The sequence below is a fragment of the Lactuca virosa genome, chromosome 5 (assembly GCF_052849685.1).
Source record: "Lactuca virosa cultivar CGN04683 chromosome 5, Lactuca_virosa_CGN04683_v6, whole genome shotgun sequence".
Classification (NCBI taxonomy): domain Eukaryota; kingdom Viridiplantae; phylum Streptophyta; class Magnoliopsida; order Asterales; family Asteraceae; genus Lactuca; species Lactuca virosa.
In genome coordinates, this window is record NC_136430.1 from 387,135,863 (window position 1) to 387,151,564 (window position 15,702).

At 34.4% G+C, this 15,702-nt stretch overlaps 1 protein-coding gene across 2 annotated transcripts; it reads left to right on the forward strand.

The window, feature by feature from the left end:
* The first annotated feature begins 201 nt into the window (after positions 1-201).
* On the forward strand, positions 202-6,385 carry EMB2726 (elongation factor Ts family protein). Of its 2 annotated transcripts, none has more exons than XM_079053985.1 (10): positions 202-343; positions 772-2,029; positions 2,134-2,217; positions 2,305-2,382; positions 2,759-2,836; positions 3,215-3,295; positions 4,138-4,218; positions 4,462-4,659; positions 4,766-5,486; positions 5,599-6,385. In XM_079053985.1, exons 2-10 carry the CDS (start codon positions 853-855, stop codon positions 6,224-6,226), a joined length of 3,126 nt encoding a protein of 1,041 aa, XP_078910111.1. In that variant the 5' UTR covers positions 202-343; positions 772-852; the 3' UTR covers positions 6,227-6,385. The 2 variants fall into 2 exon arrangements, with proteins under 2 accessions (XP_078910111.1, XP_078910112.1); XM_079053986.1 differs by having other exon boundaries at positions 2,140-2,217.
* Positions 6,386-15,702: the final 9,317 nt, after the last annotated feature.

Below are 15,702 nucleotides of genomic sequence, written 5' to 3' on the forward strand. Positions count from 1 at the left end.
AAAAAAATTAAATAATCTTTTAAAACAAACAAAAAAAATTCGTAAGGTTACAATGAGATGCTATTAGATACTTTCTTACGACAAAACGGGCCTTAGATATCTGAAATTTATCGGTCAAGAAATTAACCGCAGATTTCACACCCCGTCACCACTAACCGCGTCAAAATCCAGAAAATCAAAATAAAAGATAAAAGTATAGAAGATGATGAGATAAGGGTTTAAAGACCCACCTTTCATTTCCCTCTTTTCATTCAGGTCGGAGAGATAGACACCCATAGCAATAGCAATAGCTCAATCACAAACCTAAAACCTCCATTACAGGAGCTCAGCTCTTCTCTTTAGGGTAACTTTTTTTTTTCCGCTAGGGTATCTTTAATTTGTTGACGTTTATGAATACTGGGCTAGTCTCAATTTGCGAAATTTTATCCTTGTTTTGATTCTTTATAGTCTTTCGATGCAGAACTGAAGTCAATTTTGTGTTGGGTTTATAATCCCCAATTCATGATGTTATGTTATTCAAAAAAACGCACCATAATTGGTTATTATTTTCGCTAATTAGATTTCTAATGTTCGAAATTGTGATGTAATTGAACGCCTGGTTATCCGAGAAACTAATTCTCTAATCTTAAATGTAGTTCTTCACCACCATTGATAAATGAAATCCACTAGTATACACTGTGTAACATAATCCACCATTACATTAACGACCTGTAGTTTACAATCCCCAATTGCGTCTTAATTGATAGTTTATTCGCTGTATTTCCTCCACAGGTGAAGAAGCTGATGAACAATTAGTATAGTTACTTATAGAACCAAACCAAATCAAACCCAATTCACCATTGGAGTAACAACATGGCGCCTGTTATCCCTTCAAGCAGCATCTCACTTATCCCAGGGTGCACTTTCAATACAAGAAACACCAACAGTTCAATAAGATGCTATAATCTAAAAAGATCCACCCGAAGAACCCTATCGACTCAAGATTGTGTATTACCTCTCTCAACATCACTTAAATTATTCCCACACATTCACCATAAACCAAGATTCGGAATATCATCATCAGCCACCGAAGTCGATGTAGCCGTTCAACAAACCGATTCCGATTCCCCTGTTTCCAATTCCGATTCCATCCAAACCCCGGAAACACCAACACCCATTGACAAGTCAAAACAACGATCACGACCCGCTAGAAAGAGCGAGATGCCACCCGTGAAAGATGAAGAATTAATTCCGGGTGCAAGTTTCACGGGTAAAGTAAGATCGATTCAACCATTTGGAGCTTTTATCGACTTCGGTGCATTCACAGATGGACTTGTACACGTGTCAAGGTTAAGTGATGGGTATGTGAAAGATGTTGCAAACGTGGTGTCAGTAGGTCAAGAAGTGAAGGTGAAATTGGTGGAAGCAAACATTGAAACAGGTCGAATCGCTTTAACAATGCGTGAAAACGAGCCTGTGAGTGGTGGTGAATCGTCTCGACCTAAAAGAAGTCAAAATCAAAGTCAAAAGTCAAACCAGAGAAGTAACGAAGGAAGAAAGTCAACAAAGTTTTCGAAGGGTCAAGATCTTGAAGGAACAGTGAAGAATTTGACAAGATCAGGTGCTTTTATAAACCTTCCGGAAGGTGAAGAAGGGTTTTTGCCAGCTTCTGAGGAGGCTGATGAAGGGTTTGGGAGTATAATGGGTGGTGGGTCTTCATTGGAAATTGGTCAAGAAGTCAAAGTTAGGGTTTTGAGGATTGCAAGAGGACAGGTGACTTTAACTATGAAGAGAGATGAAGATAATAAAGAATTGGATTCAAAGCTTCAAGGGAAGGTTTTCACTGCTACAAATCCGTTTCTTGTTGCTTTTCGTAAGAATCAAGATATTGCTTCTTTTTTGGATGAGAGAGAGAAAGTTGAGATTGAAAGCTCTTCTTCTTTAGTAGTTGAAGATGAAAAAGTTGAAAAAGAATCTGTTGAAGAGACTGTTACAAGTGAAGAGCAAGTTGATGTTCCAGTAATTGAGGAGAATGTGAATGTGATTGAAGGTTTGAATTCTTGATATCTTTGACTACTTATAATCATATGGTTGATTGTGTTTTTAAAATGTAGTTGCTTTAGTTTGGTTTTTGATATTGGTTTTAATGAAAAGCATTAGGTGAAGAGAAAGTAGAGATACCAGAGGAGACAGGTGGCATCACTAGCTCGATTGAAGAAGTTGATGCTGTAATTGAAGGTTTGAAATCTTACTTTTTTTTTTAATTATTATGTATTAATTCAGAAGGAAACAAAACCTGAAATTTCTTTTCTTCTTATGAATCAGATGAGAAAGTAGAGATTCCAGAGGAGATAAGTAATGCCACAAGCTCAATTGAACAAGTAGATGCCCCTGTAGCTGAAGGTTTGACTTTGACCTCTTGATTGAAATACATTCCAATGCTTATTTGTGTAACAATGTTTTACTTTTTCACCAATTAATGCAAACAAGATTTTCACCTTTTTACAATTTTATGGAACTGTATTTCACTTTTTACCAATTTATGCAACAATGTTTCAGTTTTTAACAAATTAAAAAAGTAAATGAGGGCGAACTTGTAAAAAGTTAGGACTTGATGCCTCTTTTTTTCTGATTTTCTGTATTAAGTCGTTCTTTCCGCTTAAAGTCAAAAAGAAACCTTTTTACATAGATGAATCGATTAAGTCTTTTTTTTTTTTTTTTTTATTAAATGCATTAAGTTTAAAAAAAAAAACAGCACCTGAAATTACTTATGAATCAGCTGAACAAGTAGAGATACCAGAGGAGGCAAGTAGTATCACAAGCTCAGTTGAACAAGTTGATGCCCCTGTAACTGAAGGTTTGAACTCTTTTTCTTTGGCTATTTATACCCTTGATTGATGCGTATTTTTACAAAAAAAGATACACCTTTTTCCTAATTTATGCAACAATGTGTTTCTCTAGATGAAATATACAACCATATGGTTTAATATTAGAACCAAAATATGCAACAGTGTAACCAAGAACCAGTTATCTCATGACATGGCATCAGATAAAGGGTTCTTAAAAACTTTATATGATAATGTCTCATCTTTTTACCAATTTATGCTACAGTGTGTCACTTTTAACCAACTTAGAGAGTAAATGAGGTATTAAGTCTGCTTAAAGTGAAAAAGAAACACACATAAGTTAAGTATAAGAAAAGATACATCACCTGAAATTACTTATTATGAATCAGATGAGCAAGTAGTAGAGATGACAGAGGAGACAAGTAGTATCACAAGCTCAATTGAACAAGTTGATACCCCTGTAACAGAAGGTTAGAACTCTAGTTCTTTATGCTATTTATACTCTTGATTGATGTATGTTCTAAAATATAGTTACTTTTAATCTATTGGGGATTAGTGTTGTGAAAATCAGCCTAGGTGGTAGTTGGAGGTTAACTAACTTGTGAAAATGAAATCGGGCATAAAAATCGGTTGATCTATGTTTTTATAAAATACATATTTTATTTTTACTAAAATCTTTCATTGATTTTAACTTTGTAGGTACATTCAAAGAAAAGGAATAGGCTAGAGACAACGAGCACTTTAGTTTTTTTTGAAAATGAGTTTTTAGTTTTTTTTGAACTTATTTAACTTAGCATGTTGATCAAGACTTTTGAAGTAGTTGAACACTTGAACATGTTTTATTTGACTTTGTTCTTTAATCGTTATTTATTTTCCTTATTCATGCAACCAACGTTTCACATTTTTACCAATTCATGCAACAATTTTATATAGATGAAATATGCAAATGTTTTATTTATTTATTTTTATTTTAGTACAAATTCAAGCAATATTGTAACTGAAACCAGTTAACTCATGACATGGCACCAACTAAATGCTTATTCATATTACAATATTTCACTCTTCACTATTTTATGCAACAATGTTTCACTTTTTAACCAATTTAAAAAGTAAATGAGGGCAAATTTGTAAAAAGTTAGGACTTAGTGGGGAAAGCCTATTTTTTTCCTGACTTTATCTCTTCAGTTGTTCTTCCTGCATTAATTCAAAAACAAACACTCATATGTAGCTTACCAGATTAAGTCTTTTCTCCATTAAGTCAATTAAGTAAAAAAAAAAACATGTGAAATTATTTCTTATGATTATGAATCAGATGAACAAGTAGTAGAGATACCAGAGGAGACAAGTAGTATCACAAGCTCAATTGAACAAGTTGATGCACCTGTAACTGAAGGTTTGAACTCTTGCACTTTGACTCATTTTCTAAAATCTAGTTTTTTTATTCTATTGGGAATATGGGTTACATTCGTATTTCATGCAACAATGTTTCACTTTCTCTTACCATTTTAAAAACTAAATGATGCCAAATTTGTACAAAGTTAGGACTCAAAAATGGGGAAAGCCTCTTTTTTCCATTAAGTCATTCTTTCTGCATTAAGACAAAAGAACAACAAATGAAATTACTTCTTATGAACAGATGTAAAAATCGAACCTGTTTCTGAAGAAAATGGTAGCATTACAAGCCAAGTACAAGTAGAAACACCTGAGGATTCAGTTGAACAAATAGACACAGAGGTTCAATCTGTCACGCCAGTTGAGGACAAAAATGACGTAAATGCCCCTCAACAAGATGTCGAAAGCAGCACACCTCCACCATCGGAAGCCACCGCTAAAGGTTTATTATAACTTATCGCTAAATTCGACTTAAAATGCAATTTCGTGAAATTAGTGGTTGTTTTGTGATAAAAGTTTAATATAATTTATTTTTTTAAATACAACAGCAACAATATCACCAGCTCTCGTGAAGAAACTCCGAGACGAAACTGGTGCAGGAATGATGGATTGCAAAAAAGCCCTTTCAGAAACGGATGGCGATTTAGTCAAAGCCCAAGAATACCTCCGCAAAAAAGGCCTTTCAACCGCCGACAAAAAATCAAACCGAGCCACCGCCGAGGGTCGAATCGGATCCTACATCCACGATTCCCGAATCGGCGTCCTTATAGAAGTCAACTGTGAAACCGATTTCGTCTCACGTGGTGACATTTTCAAAGAATTAGTCAACGATTTAGCAATGCAAGTGGCTGCGTGTCCACAGGTACAATATCTCGTCCCTGAAGACGTTCCTGAAGATTTGATTGAAAAAGAGAAAGCAATTGAAATGCAAAAGGAGGATTTGTTGGCGAAACCGGAGCAATTTAGGGGGAAAATTGTCGAAGGGAGGATTAAGAAGAGAGTTGAGGAGCTTGCGTTGCTTGAACAAGCGTATATTAAAGATGATAAAGTTGTGGTCAAAGATTATGTAAAGTCAACCATTGCTACAATTGGTGAAAATATAAGAGTTAAGAGGTTTGTAAGGTTTAACCTTGGTGAAGGTTTGGAGAAAAGATCGAATGATTTTGCTGCAGAAGTTGCTGCCCAAACTACCGCCAAGAAGGCGGCGGGCCCCACGGTGGTGGAGCAGCCTGCTGCGGTAACGGAGACGGTTGTTGAGACTGCTAAAGAGTAAGGGCGTGTTTATTATAATAGCCTAAAAATATACAAGGACTAACATGTAAAAAGTCAAAGACTTAAAAAAAAAGCTGATTTCGTGTTTTTCTTTTTGCATTTCATTTAGGGCACCAAAAGTAACAATTTCAGCATCATTAGTGAAGCAACTACGCGAAGAAACGGGTGCAGGAATGATGGATTGCAAAAAAGCACTATCAGAAACGGAGGGCGATTTGGTCAAAGCACAAGAATACCTCCGAAAAAAAGGCCTTTCAACAGCCGATAAAAAATCAAGCCGTCTAGCAGCCGAAGGAAGAATCGGGTCCTACATTCACGATTCCCGAATCGGAGTCCTAATTGAAGTCAACTGTGAAACTGATTTTGTTGGAAGAAGTGAAAAATTCAAAGAATTAGTCGATGATTTAGCAATGCAAGTTGTCGCGTGTCCTAAAGTGGAGTATGTGTCTATTGAAGATATACCCGAGGGTATTGTGGGAAAAGAGAAAGAGATTGAGATGCAAAGAGAGGATATTTTGTCTAAACCGGAGGGTATAAGGGGAAAGATTGTGGAAGGGAGAGTAGCAAAGAGGCTTGGAGAGCTTGCGCTACTTGAACAACCGTTTTTAAAAGACGATAGTGTCCTTGTGAAGGATGTGGTGAAGCAAACGGTTGCGGCACTTGGTGAGAATATTAAGGTTAGGAGGTTTGTGAGGTTTACACTTGGTGAGTCGAAATCGGAAGAAGTTGAGTCTTGAGGGGTATTTTTTGTAATGTTGTTGAAGGGTATTTTAGGGAATTTTATCCGAGACAAGGGTTTTTTATTTGAAACACCGAGTAATGGTATATTGATATTTTGTATCGTGAAAGTGTAACACTTTATTTTTGGGTTTATGTTAAAATTACTTATTTCATTATGATCGTTATTAATAAAATGCTGTTATTTGGCGGGTATAGAAGACATTTTAGATATTTAAGGTGTACTTTTAAACAAATGTACAAGTGTTCATATCATGCTAACAAGAAACCTTAGTAGAACAATGCCATTTAAAGAAGTAGGGAGGTTTGTTAGCACTGTTTCTTTTTTTTCTTTTGATAAGTTATGAATTTATAAAATGGACTGAATTGTTAATGATATCTGAACTAATAAAGTGTTGTTGATATAAACGTTGTTTATTTTTTAGACTACATGCAATTACTGAATTTGAATAATGATTATTTTACCCTCTTGTTTAAAATAATAAATTACCATTTCTTTAATCCTCCTTAATAAATGAAGGTTTTTTTTTGCCACATGTCAATCTCTAATGAGTTTTGACACATATAATTTTGTTATTAATTCTTACAAATTAATTTCCACTTGGCATTTTGTGGTAATTTTTGATTTTTTAATTAACTATTCTAATTTTTAGGTTATAGAAAGTAATTAATATGTTATTAATTTGTTTCCTTATATTTTTAAATTAAATTTTGATATGTTTCCTTCAATATATAATTCAAAATTGATATTTTTCTTTCAAATTTCATTGTCATTTTAGTCAAATGGTCTACATATAAAAAATAATCAAATTTTATTGTTTTTCATTGATAAACTAAAAAAATGGTTATGTGGCCAAAATATAATTATTTTTATGTAGTTTCTTTTATTAGTATAAATTGATTTATTTATTTATTCATCATTTTGTTTGTATATATTTTGAAATTTCATTTTAAAAAATATTTAATTTTTACACATTGATATTTAACGTTTTCTTAAAAAAAATACTTAATATTCATATTTTTATGTATAATTATTTTTTTAATCAACCCGTGTAGTACACGGGTCTCACACCTACTACTTGTTATAAAATAAAAAAATGATAATTTATTTAAGAACCATTATAAATTAAAAGTGTATACCATCACATTAAATAAATTTTAAATTTTAAATAAATTAAAAATAACGTGATACTTAATTAATACATTCTAATAAAAACAAATCTAACATATTCATTATACTAAATTAATAGTTTATGAAGAAAATTAAACATATATTTAAAAAATGTTCCTCATTGCAATTAATTAATATGCTTATAGAATTGAAAGTTACATGCCAATTATTAAAAAACACATGAATCATGTTGTTTTTTATCCTCTTTTTATTAAATGTATTCTTTTAAGATATGTTTTTTATATTGTTACAAAAAATCATAAACCTAGCCTATAAAATTAGACTAACTTATGAGTAATAAAAAAAATTCTAAAATCATGAGCATACCCTTTTAATTTGGAGGAAATCGTGAGTGGTGGGTGTGGAGGGTCATTTTGGAAAAACAAATATAAGATCACCACTTAATGTTAAGAACATCTATTTTCCAACTTAATCCACTAAGATAATTTGTTAACATTAAGTAAAAAAGAAAAGTTCTTATATAGTTGAACTTATTGAGTCTTTTAAACATTAAATTTATTAAGTAAAAAAGAAACGCCCCCTAAAACTTATTTTATACCGTAAAAATCATTTGAAAATATTTTATTGTGTAAATATATCAATGTTAGGGACATTTACTAAGATGACCATATATGAAATCACTTTATATAAAAGTCAAATATATCAAGATAAGAGCATCCATAATGCATAGTTCAATGAAAGAGTTGAATAAGGTGACATGTCTAATTGACATTCAATGGATTAAACTCTACAATTGTAGGATGCCATGTTGGCATTCAATGGATATGAAGTTTAATGGAAAAAATGAAACATTTTAACTATTAAATATATATTCCATTGAACTCTATTGAATTCAATGCATTGTAGGAAAATTAGTATAGAGTTGTATAGTAAATAAAAGGGTAGTGATATTTCCACGGATTCTTTTGATGCATCCACTGATTTTTAAAATAAGTTTACAATTATGCCCTTCATTCATTTATATTATAAATTAAATTATTCAAAGGCATCATTCTCTTCTAAACCAAAAACAACGCACATGCGATTGCAATTCTTCTCCAACCTGCAATCTAAGCCTACAAACGACAAGTGATATTCAATTCTATTTGCCGGTAATCTTCAGCTTGTAAATCCTTCTTCCTCCCTCGTCTGCTGAAGTTCCGGTCGTCCCGTTCACCACAATCTCCAACAGAGCCCTTTTTTTCTTCCTTCCTTTTGTTCCTCTAAGCGTGTCACCTGAAATGAACCATTGTTAGGAATCAAATGTTTTAGACAAGTACTTAGTAAGCTTAGTTGAATCGACGAGACCATTGGATTTAACATAGTATTCGATGAGGGACTAAAGACCTAAATACCCGGAACAAAGATGTCGAATAGATCCAAGGAGATGCGTCTGCAAGCACAAACAATGGGTTATGAAGACACTGGTGTAGGTTGTTATATTCTTTTTATCTCTTTCATTTATAACATCGGTGTGGTGTGTACACACAGTTCCATCTCCTCAAGAAACCCTCTCATCTTCTCTCGATAAAAGCCACAAGCATCGCCGGAACTTCCGGAGAAACACCCATCTCCGAACGATTACATTCTGGGACTAAGCTCGCTCCAAAAGGCCCTCCCGCCACTGCCCCTCTGTCGTTTTCAAGAAACCCTCCTACACCAGCCGATAGAAAGCACTAGATTGGTATCCTTACTCATCACCGGTGATGAAAGCTTAAAGAATTCCTGAACTAATCAAATATTGAACTCTTCTGCATCGAATCTTGAAATCTTAAAACCCCATCGACCAACAAATCAGATTTTGAAGGCTAGTTTTAATTTTGGTACTTGCAGGTTGTTTTCTTGAAGACGACATCGTCGATTTTGCTGGTGGTTTGTTAAATGCTTTTACAGGTGATTTTGCTACCTACCCATGGATTTTGCAAGTACCGAAGAGGGAGCGGTTTCCGGCGACGGTATGGGTTAAAGGTCTCCAGGGTGGGTGTCGAGGAAACTGGGAAGATAAATGGGTTACCAATTATTACAAAGGATTACTCTGAGGGGCATATTTTTCCATCGACTTTCAAAATAAATGGATGAATCAAAAAGTAATGTGGAATTATCACCTCCCTAAATAAAATGATGATGTGTCAATCCATAAAACTCTAATAAGTTTAATAACTATCATTTCAATTATTAGCACAAAATAACCACGTAACTTGTGATTTCTCGAACAACTTGACAATCATAAAACATAACTGTTCACTTGTTTATTCATTTTTTTTTTCAAATTTGTAACCTCCACGGTCTTATACGCCAATCTTAAAGAATGGCATGAACGTGCTAATTATATTGATAGAGAATGCCATGAACTTAATGGAAAGTCGTCTTAAATTTCTTGTGCTTCATAATGTGAAACATAGGTTAATTTAATTAATCAATTTCAAATCAAGTTTTTAATGTTTTTTCCAAATTTTATTTGCAAGTGCGGATAAAGGTCCTAAAAAATAAACTCTTTAACATTTGAAAGTATTTAAATATCAAGTCATACGAGTGGATGTAACATGATAAACAAGAAACAACTTAAGTAAATAATATTTCATACATCAAGGTATTGTCTTCTAAATTTCCTTAAGCTTCTCAACCTTCAATGTCAATAGGAAAAACAACCACTAACATGAACACATATAAAAGTAGTGGGTTAGGCTTGGAAAACCTAGTAAGTAAACCTTAGGGTTAGACATTAGGTGGATGACTTAAGCAATGGAAGAAACACAAGGTTGTAGTAATGGAGGAAGTGCATGTAACCTTAATCATAAGTGTTAGTGTATATAACTTAGACCATGTATTGTATATTGTATAGGCCATGTATTTTGTAGTGTATAGGCTCATATATCGTGTTTATATATTGTTTGTATTCCATCTTTTGAACGACAACGAGAATAATTTCCTAGATCTCTCAATATGGTATCAGCCTAATTATCATACTTTCCCTCGTATTCTCAACCCTTTCCATAAACACTACCGGAGACTCTTATTGTGTCTCATCGAAACCCTACTATCACCACCCATGTTCTCCATGAAACATCATCATAGGCGACATTCATCCACTTTTTCCTCCTAAAGCCTTCACCTTCGTTAACATCAAGTCACATATTCCATTAGTGCTTACATAGAACGGCTCAGTTAAGACTATTGGAGGGCTCTCTTCCTAACCCACTGTCAACCATGCGATGCTATTGACCATGTCAGTGCCACTTACAACGCACCAACTACAAAAGCTGCTGATGAATGGAAAAAGGTCGACGCCAAAGTAAAGATGTGGGTCTTCTCCACCGTCTTTCATTCTCTTCTACAAATGGTTCTCAAGGAATATTCTTATGCTCGTAATGTATAGCTACACGTGGAGAAGCTTTTTCGTGACAATAAGAAAGCAAGATTGATGCAACTCGATACCGAACTTCGCAATATCTCAATGGATGACATATCCATGACAGTTTATTGTTACAAAATTCAACACATCTCCGATCTATTGGAAAATCTTGATGCTTCATCCAAGGTACAAGGCAAGCATTTGGTAATTTATGTGATTAATGGTTGATCTACCAATTACGAACACCTTGCAACTCTTATTCTTCACCGCTCTCCGTTTTCGACCTTTTCCGAATTTAGTGAATCTTGATGTCACATTCTATATGATGAACTTCATAATTGAAATGGATGTTAAGGGGTTGTGGAATCTTTGTGAGAAGTACAGTAGAGTTGTTGATGTCTATATAACATTTAAGCTTTCCAAGATGGGGAAATGTTTTGCTTTCATTAGTTTCTTGAAGGTGCGGAATGCCAAGGTTCTGGAAAATGATTTATGTTCGATCCAGGTTGGATTTTTTTTTCACTTTTTTTGAAATCTATAGCAAAATTCAACCAACAACAGAAAGTACATGGTATGCAAAATGTTGTTCCAAACAACAAGAAGAAATGTAAACATGTAAAAGACGAGGCTACGTAGACTTACCAATGCAAACTGTGTTGTCCATGGTCGAGTCTGATAAGTTTATTCAATAATCGCCATTAAAAACATGTGTTTATTTGAGGTGTTTTTGAATGTTAACGAAAGTTAAGGCTATAGGGAGTAGTCATACCCAAGCCACTTAAAAGGTGTTGGCAACTCAACTCAAGTCAGCTCCACGACAAAAACTCGTAAACCTTACCACTCCACAATATTTATCTTTTTATCTTTTTATTTTTTTAACATTAAATTAAATAAAAAGCATATTTTAAAATATAAATAAATGTTTTACATTAATTAAAACCACATTACATTAATTAAAAAACATAAAATTTTAAAACATAAATTACTAAGAAAAACATAAGAAACATAGAAAATAAACCTAAATTACTAAAAAAAACATAAAAAACATAGAATCTAATTGTTATATTTTTCACAAACTTGCTGAATTTTTAAAACGTGGCTAGATTTTCTGGGTCGAGATCTGGTTGCGGCTTTGTGTTTAAAATTTGAAGATTGGTAAGTACTATTTTTCGGCGACAACATCCTCCGTTGATTCAAAAAAAAAATTTCTAAAAAACTTAAGAGTTTTATCTAGTTTTTTCCGCTAGTACGTCCTTAGTGGTCGCTTTTCTGCTTGAAGACGCTGCTTTTCTCACTTTGTCCCTTCCCAGTGGTCGACGAAGTTGAACGTTCGGTGAACCCTCCTCTCGGTGGTGTCGAAGTCATCATTGAGGTCGAGGCCAACACCCACTTCCGACTCGGAAGTTCTTGGCCTTTCGTTGGAGTCGGTGATAGATCTCGAATGCGCCGTTTCCGGATAGAGGACCCATTTTGGATCATTACAACAAACTTCTCATGCTTTTTGGTTGCCGAATGGTTTACCATTGTTGATAATTTTGTATTGGTAGCACGCGGTAGATAAAATGTTGAAATCGTTGCTACAACTTCTGTGCATATTTTTAAGATTGTCAAACATACCATTAAATTTGGTGCAAGCCGCTCGAAGGTCACGTCATTTTGCATTAACCGAGTCGTACGTCCGATCCGGTTTTCTTCCCAATAACGCGTGAAAGTGGTTTAAAATACGATTCCAAAAACTTTGACCCGATTGCGCATTGCCGACATCCCCGTCTTGCGATATGGAAATCCAAGTTTTAGCTAAAGCTTCCTCCTCGTCTTCGGTCCAGTGCATAGTTCTCTTTTTTTTTTTTGGATCTTTTCATTTTTTTCCTTCAACGATTTGGTTGTGTTTCTTGGACCCATTCTTTGTCGTCATCATTGTTGAGGTTTATAGATTGGAATTGAGATAATGGGACTTGAGATGGCTTGTGAAGGTTGTGTATGAAATTGTTGAGGTTGAGAAGATTGGGGTTGAAATTGTGGAGAAGGTTGTTGTTGAAAGACTTGAAATTGGGGTTGATTGAATTGTGATGGTCATTGTTGTTGGTAGTAGTTTGGGTGGTATGAATGATTGTTGAATAGAGGTTGTTGTTGGATTGGAGATGTTATCAATTGCATGTAACTAAGATTTGCAAATGGATCATTTGGAGTGTTTAGGGTGTTTGGAGTGGGTGGTATATTTTGATTTGGATTCATAGGTTGAAGAAAATAAAGAATATGGGAAGAGATTGTGTGTTTTTGTAGTGTAAAGTGTATGTAAAAAAATATGTAAAGTGTATGTATATATAGAGAGATTAATTTTAAAATTGACAAAGATTTTTTTTATTAGCCAACGATCAGCACAACGGTAAAAAAAAAATGGCCAATCATCATCCTCGTGAGCATCCGTCTTCATGAAGCCATTATCCCTAAGCTACTGGCCACTAGGGCGGTGTTCACACGTCCCATGGCCGGACACGTAAGCTTCACATGTCTTCTTCTATGTCCACTCCTGTTAGCCTTATCTTGAGGGTTATTTGCTTTGGTTTCGATTCAATTCAAGTCACACATGCACGAAATTTAAGAAACATGAACGGATTAGGTGGTGTTCCAAAAACTACGCTCGATATCTAAAAGTTTTACGGTCAAAGAGAGGATAGTATATTAAACTCGATTTCCTTTCCTACCAATAATGTTGAATTTATTTAAATTAATGGACATAATCAATTTCAGATCCTAATTTTTTGTACTTTCCTATTCTTATGACATTCATTTTGTATTTATATGTATTTCCCCTGTTAATGAGAAAACATTTTTTTCATTTGATAAGTTTATATGGTATTAGAACGGGTTTACCCTAATCTTCTTGCCACTTACCTCTCTTCTGATCCAACACTTCCTTCTAAATGTCATCTGACAGTACCACCAACAACGCCACCTTTCCTACCATCCCCACCACACCACCATCTCTAACAATGGTTACTTTCCCTTCCTCTCTAAAACTAACCTCTACCAATTACTTAAGTTGGAAAACTCAAATTAAAGCTTCACTCTCATCGATGTCACACATCTCCTACTGTCGCCAACCCAAAACGCATATTGTACCACCACTCCTCATTCAGATTACAGTACTTGGTTTTCCAGTATCGACTTCCTTTTGGCGCTATCGTTGGTAGTTTGTCGGCTCCTATCATTTCGCTGATCACAAATGCTACATCCTCTTCGGATGCTTGGAAGATTATGTCTAATACATATGCTTCTCCTTCCTGTGGCCATATCAAACAGTTACAACATAGGCTGAAACAGTCCTCCAAGACTCATGAACAGACTGTTACCGACTATATGCAATTTATCAAAGCAATTTTCGATGAACTTATCATTCTAGGCGAAACGATGGATCCGGAGGACGTTACTGATATTATCCTCCATGGTCTAGATCATAAGAATTACAAGCCAGTACATGCTCGTGATACTCCTATTTTATTCCATGAATTACATGAAAAAATAATTACTCATAAATTATTCTTAGCCCAAAAATCTCCTACCCCGACCAATATGCATCAGCCTGTTACTGCCTTTGCAGCCCATACTCTTCACCCACACATGCCACAGTTAGAGATTATTGGGTTGCCCTTATGTGATTGGGATACCATGTCTTTCAAGAAAGTGGTTGTCATGTTCTATGAAGTTTTATTTATGGATGAAGATTTAGATGGATGTATGAGAGGTAGACAAGGAATATTTTCGAGATGTGTGAAATAGATTTCTTCATGGTGCCATACAGTTCCAAATGGGGAGGAAAATTCCTATTCTAGCTATAGTTCTCGGTCTTCAACTATAGGAGTAGACAAGGAATATTTTTTAAAAAATATAAGGAAAGGAAGTTATTCGGGATACTTTCAAGAGGCAAGATGATGATCGTGATGGTGTAAACGATGAACAAAATAACAACTTTTGTGGAGGGTTAATAAAAGAGGTTTCAAGTGAATTAGATTACACAACTTAATGTGAGAAAGGTTGTGTGTCTTAAGTGTCGGGGATATTGATATAACACCTTATGTGTGTGATGAACCCATTGCCACAGTAGCTAAGGAATGAGTAGTTCATGTTCTGATGGGCTCGAATATCATTCCAGTGGCAGCTTCGGTTACTAAAGTTAATGTTTAAGTTGATGAAGTGGGATGCAGAAGCTCCCAGAAACCTTCAAAACCTCCTATATTTAATGGTGAAAGATTTTTTTTGAGTTCTAATCAGGGTAACAAATGCTCTTAATCTCGACTTGTAAGAGATAAGAATTGTGTTTCTTTTTTAGAAGAAATGGGTCGTTACACGAATCTTGGAAATACGTTGGGGTATGATATGGATGGAGACTCTAAACCTTTGGTTATAAATATATGCATAAGATGGACAATGTTGTCCTTAAGAAAATAAATAAACATGAAAAGCAACGAGTCTAAAGAATCTATAATACAATGTTAATCATGCTGGAATAGTTTCCACTATCGTACCTAAATTGGTAAGATTATCCATTAGCAGTGTCCTTTTTGGGTTTCCCCCGAATGATGCAAATAGTATTATAATGTTAGAAGAAAGAGATACAAATAGTTTATTAATTAATCATGTGATGATAAATTAATTGGAAACTAGTTTGAAATTGATTGAAATAAATTAGAATAATTTTGAATTAATTTGAGCTAATTAAAAGATCGAGGGACTAAATGTTTGTGACACCCGTCTATTCGGCTATACATTTAAGATGAAATAAATCATATTACCTAAAGATGTAGTAGTCGTAATGACTATCTCGGTGCACATAAACATGATTGTGTATGAAGAAGTTACGCTTCTTTGAAGTTTCACGATCAAACTGACACGGCTATTGTAACAGCCCAATTTTTTACATAAAATTTTAAATTTTAATCTCATAAATATCA

Coding starts and splice junctions, on each gene's coding strand:
- EMB2726 (XM_079053985.1), top strand. CDS start 853: ATGGCGCCTGTTATCCCTTCAAGCAGCATCTCACTTATCCCAGGGTGC. Junction 2,218..2,304: donor AGTTGATGCTGTAATTGAAG/GTTTGAAATCTT, acceptor CTTATGAATCAG/ATGAGAAAGTAGAGATTCCA. Junction 4,219..4,461: donor TGATGCACCTGTAACTGAAG/GTTTGAACTCTT, acceptor TCTTATGAACAG/ATGTAAAAATCGAACCTGTT.